Raw genomic sequence first — 5,249 nt, forward strand, 5'->3', positions numbered from 1 at the left:
AAAATGAGACACTGTGTTTATGATCCTTGTTTCTCTTTTTTCATATTGATTATTTTCTCCCTACAGAAACAAAATTAATGATTTTTTGAAATGCAAGACTTTTAGAGTTCTTAGCCAGGAACAAATTTATGTTCCTCAAGTTAAGGTAACATGAACATACATTCAGTTTGTTTGTTGGAAGAAGGTGAGAATGCTATTGTATACAATGGTGTGGGCACTATAACCAAATACAAAGTCTAGGTGGCCAAAGTTGGGCACAATGCTGGTGTGAAGACAAGGTGATGGAGATATATCACGAAGGAGATGGGCAACATCTATAGTATTGGCAAACGCATCTTTCTCACCGCTCACCATTAGTGTTGGCACATGGTTACTTGGGTATTGTGACATGTTATATATTGGTGATGTTGATTGTTTATACCGCATGATGTTCCCATGCGTCCCATAATCGAACATTGCAAATGTGCCTTGTCGAATCTCTGCAACATATTCATATGTACATTCATTCAATGATTATAAAAGATTTATTTTGTGAAATCTAAGGTTCATCTTATAAAGGAATTGAGATTAACATCTAACATTTTGTTTATGAAAACATTCATCCATAGTCAAGCATAATATGAATAGCTTTCCCTTTGAATATGACTTACGTTGAGCAAAATGAGCCAAATTCTTCACCGATGTGTCTTGGGTTTCATATTTATCGATGTAGGACCTCCTCGTGGTATTCATGCAACAAGTAAAACCTAATTCATGCATAAAAGAAACCAAATTGTTAACATAGGGAATATTCATATTTAGTTGCACCAATTTTGATTTTTTTGTCACATAAGAAATGTTCATATTTAGATGCAAGAAAAATCACTTGTGTAACATTGTAATTGTGTGGCCCATTAATGTTGGATAATCATAGAATTCATACTTTGGGTTATTCGGTACAAAAGTCTACCTACAAAAGGCTTGTTAGTGACTCCACTTGCAATGTACGTAGTAGATGCTCTAACTAAGCCTCAATATTCGAAACACTTGATATTAATCATTGCACACACTATTTAAGTAGCATTATTGATTACATACATTGACTAAGTTACTAAATAATAATTAGTCAAATCGACATGTTCATCATTAGTCATCACAGTCTAAACATATCAATTGATGATGAGACATTAACCTGAGAAAAGTCGGAACCAATCTTTGTAACATTTCACACTAGTTGCTTTACACAAGAAATCCACCAGCGATCTACCACTAGGTCTATGCTTGACAAATTTAACAAGAAATAACAAAAGAATTAGGATACTAATCAATACTACTTTAATCTCATGTAGAAATAGAACATTTAAAATTATAATTTGATTACACATACCCACGTGTAGTGAGTTGGTGGATGTGCAATGCCTCAAGTACCTGGATATTAATCATATAGTGGGTACCAATTCATATATTTTATAGTTAGAATGTAATTGACAAATGGACAAATATATTAGATACAATACATAAAGTTGTATTGACACTTTGTCCCTATAAAAGTTAGATTTATGTTATTTACTATTTCAACACCTTAGTATGCATGTATGTGTGTGTGTATGTATGTATGTATGTATCTATGTATGTATGTATGTATGTTTAAATCAAAGAGTATATCTAAACTTGATTGTAAGTTGCTTACCTTTTGTAATTGTAATTTGGAGGAAATGTAGACAATCTGTGGTCCACTTGTGATATATGACACTGGAGCAAGAAGAGCTACTTTGCTTACTAATTCCACTAATTTCCCTTGCGAGAATGTTGCTAATGTTGCTTGAGCACCCTATACAATCATTTAGAAACATTGAATTTTACTCCGAATTGATTATGTAATAATAGATAGCCCTTCACTTCGATTTTTGTGGTAAGTGTTTCAATTTGTTTTATACATATCTTAATGTGATCTTATCTACATATCTTTTTTATGTTGTGATGGTCTACTATTCGTGATCAAAAAGACCAAGTCAATGTGGAACTTTCCTTGGCCTCTCTTATCATTGGGTATCTCAACATGGAAGAGCCATCTAAGTACAAGGTGAGTTATGCACACATTGTGTACGAGAACAACCAACATTGAGTTAATGTTGATCTTTCTTCTTCGAGCATCTAGGGGCAAAGTTTTCCTAGTGGCTGTTAGGTTCACAAGATGAGACAAGATCCATATATCAGTTTCATCAAGATATTTAGGTTCGGTTTCAATTAATTAAACAATATTAAGGGTGTCCATGAATGGTATTATTAATCGGTACCATAAAGTCACGTCTAGTGACACATGAATTTTCTTCAAGCTGATTGAGTTTAAACTTGTTATTATGCTTTGACCACATTTCTTTTTCTATTGGAATGAATATGTGTCTAGGAACACATGATTTCCCTTGTGATGCAAAACACAAACTTGTTACTATGTTTCGACTATATTTTCTTTTCCTAGTGATACACTATTTTATGCTATCAACCAAACGCCATGGCTAGGTTCAAATCCATATGTTCACACATTTTTCTTAAAACATATATAATTTCTCATGAATTGCATGCCACATTGATGTATCAAACTAATCATGTTCACTTGCCTAACAATTGACACATCCATCTCAACTCCATGTTTTCTAGTCTCACTAGTAGCAGCTAGATCTTGATAGTGAGTCGACCCCGGTCTCAACTATGTCCTACGTTTGTCAACGAGTTAGTTACATTACCAACCTCGGAGTACGCCACAAGAAGGACTTTTTGTTGAGTGGCGGATGACACCACTTGTAGGGAAGCACAAAAATCTTCGGAAGCAATCTCATCCACACTCCAGTCCCAGAATCCCTACAATAATTGAATGTGGTACATACAATAGTAGATATAGAAATACATATTATTTGGATTAGTACAAAATATTTGCAAGATTTAATCTTATATTACAACATTAATCTCAAATTGCAAGATTAATCCATTGTGTACATATATATTGCATTGGAATGTCATTAACATGCCCTAACACAACTCCAGAATGGGTTGTTTCTAGTTACAAAGTTCCGAATTACGTGCATAATACCGGCATTTTTAGACAGAATGCGGGGTAATCATGCTGATTAAACCATGTGTTTTGCCTTCAGCTGAAAATGGATTAGAATGTAATCTTACCTTGTCTTTGCTCTTGTAATTAAGGTGTCCATAGCTAAATCTTGTGGCTCGATAGTTTGCTATCCAGACATCGTAACCGCGATCTGCAAGGATGAATCCCAAGCCTTCCCCGGGTGGATTAATCACCCATACATCACCTCCCTACAGTTAACACATGAATGATCTTCCCACTTTACCATTTATTTAATTCATTGATCTACTTTGAACTGACTCCGAGGTTTTAGTGACTCAACAATTTGATGATTAATTTATATTTTAGAGGCTAAGGATTCATTTTATGGTCCTCCCAAATGATGATTAGTTAGCTTTAATGATAAAAGCATTGAGCTTATTAAAACATTTTAGGAGCACAAGCAAAAAAACTTCGATCGAATTATGACATTCCATCGAATCGAAAGTGTGTTGGAGCTAATTATTACGAAACGGAGTAAAATACCGTGAAGATTCCGTGGAACAGAAGAACTGGAGATAGAAGATTATGAGTAGTAGGGATCATTTCCGGCCTCCACATTCTCTGAATGCCCAGCAGGAATCCATCGCTTGTTTGAACCTGCGAGCATATAAATCATCGAAAAGCTCCAATAAAGTTAGGCGGGTAATTAAGAGAATGAGACCATTAATTAGTAGTGACAGCACAAATTAAAGTCTGTACCACATATTCCTGGCAATTGTAAACTTTGTAGGGCATGACAAGATCGGAACAGAGGCCATCTGCACGATCCGTCTTGTGGTATGAAACCAATCCCGCCGTGCACCTCGTAACAATCAATTGGCCAAAAACAAGATAGTTGGCCATAACAATTAACACTAAAATCTGCAAACCCTCCATCGTCTTCATCGATCTCTAATATTTAAGCTACGTTAAATCCTGGATCTAACTGGGACTTACAAAAACCCTCTTTAATTAAGATTAATGTATGTGTGGCAGAGCGTAATACTCTCTGATTCCGCTAAATCAACGAATTTACATTCGGTTCGGTTAATGCAACATTCGGTTCGATCAACGCGACAAGAAGCTCAAAACCAATGCAATTAATCCCGTTCCGATGCAGACTGTCACTAGCTGAGCAACATAAACCCCCAAAAATGGTGAGAATATAATCGGAGCATGGTGAAGGAAGCTTTTTTTTTAAGTAGCGCGTGATTAAGCTTATCCAGGAAGAAGCCTGTGGAATCAAGCTGCTTTGCTTAGTCTTTAATTAGCCTTTTAGGCGATCAGAGCAGGATTAAGCTTTAGAAGAAGGGGATGTAAGAAGGAACAGTGGAATCACTCCTGGTATAAAAAAACAGAGAAGAAGAGAGAATGGAGGGACATAGAATACATCCACAGGAAGCCATGAATGAATGTAATTAAAATCAAATGATTGGGTTGTTATTGCCAAATCAAATGAAGGAAGCCTCTCTCTTTCAAGCCAAAGGTTTGGTGACATTCAATTAATTCAAAATGCTTTTGCATATTTACGGAGGGTACCCTCCGTCCCCAGCCCCCCGCGTGTGTTTGTCCAATAATTCGGTCGGGGCCTCTCGCTTGGTTCCGATAGTAAGTTACGTGTGTGTGTGTGTGACTTACTTTTGTTGGGATTTCGAAACCCTGTGGTTATAACCTACGAACTACGAATCACATACTGGGTTATGTTTTGGGGTACGTTTCCACACGTGGAAATCGACCAATGTGGAACCTCATTCTTCCCGCAGGTGATGACTAATATGTTTGGACTTGGTTTAACACCCCCCCGTCTACAGTGACTAACTACATTTGTATAGCCGGTTTATGGTTCATCGTGGGTTCTAACATAACTAAGTAGATTGCTAGTTATTGTTCTCGAGAAAACACTAGTGAAAGACCCGATTAAATGTTGGGGCTATTTTTTTTTCACTTTTGAAAGATTGAGGTAAAAATGCGTTTTCAAAATTAAGGGTTAAACACGAAATATGAAAGTCACGAGAGTTGAGTACGGTATCATTTAGTTGCTAAGAAAGGAGACTTTTGGTTTCCAAAGACATCAACTTGGCATTTAGGCCATTGGATGTTTACTAAGGTACATAAATTTGATATCTATAATTGAGTCATTGGATGACCACTCTCTTTATGA

The 5,249-nt window shown here is 36.2% G+C and overlaps 1 protein-coding gene across 1 annotated transcript; it reads right to left on the bottom strand.

Moving 5' to 3' along the window:
* Window positions 1-19: 19 nt before the first annotated feature.
* Window positions 20-4,388, bottom strand: LOC147847303 (triacylglycerol lipase 1-like). The gene is made up of 9 exons (XM_087339337.1): window positions 3,809-4,388; window positions 3,593-3,706; window positions 3,157-3,297; window positions 2,728-2,838; window positions 1,670-1,810; window positions 1,367-1,407; window positions 1,172-1,254; window positions 651-746; window positions 20-479 (listed from the first exon to the last, which is right to left on the bottom strand). Exons 1-9 carry the CDS (start codon window positions 3,992-3,994, stop codon window positions 163-165), a joined length of 1,230 nt encoding a protein of 409 aa, XP_087195463.1. The 5' UTR covers window positions 3,995-4,388; the 3' UTR covers window positions 20-162.
* Window positions 4,389-5,249: the final 861 nt, after the last annotated feature.

This window comes from Azolla caroliniana, unplaced genomic scaffold (genome assembly GCF_043228905.1).
Source record: "Azolla caroliniana isolate FFs.n. ecotype wild unplaced genomic scaffold, voAzoCaro1.0.p SCAF_1218, whole genome shotgun sequence".
In the NCBI taxonomy this organism is placed as follows: Eukaryota; Viridiplantae; Streptophyta; class Polypodiopsida; order Salviniales; family Salviniaceae; genus Azolla; species Azolla caroliniana.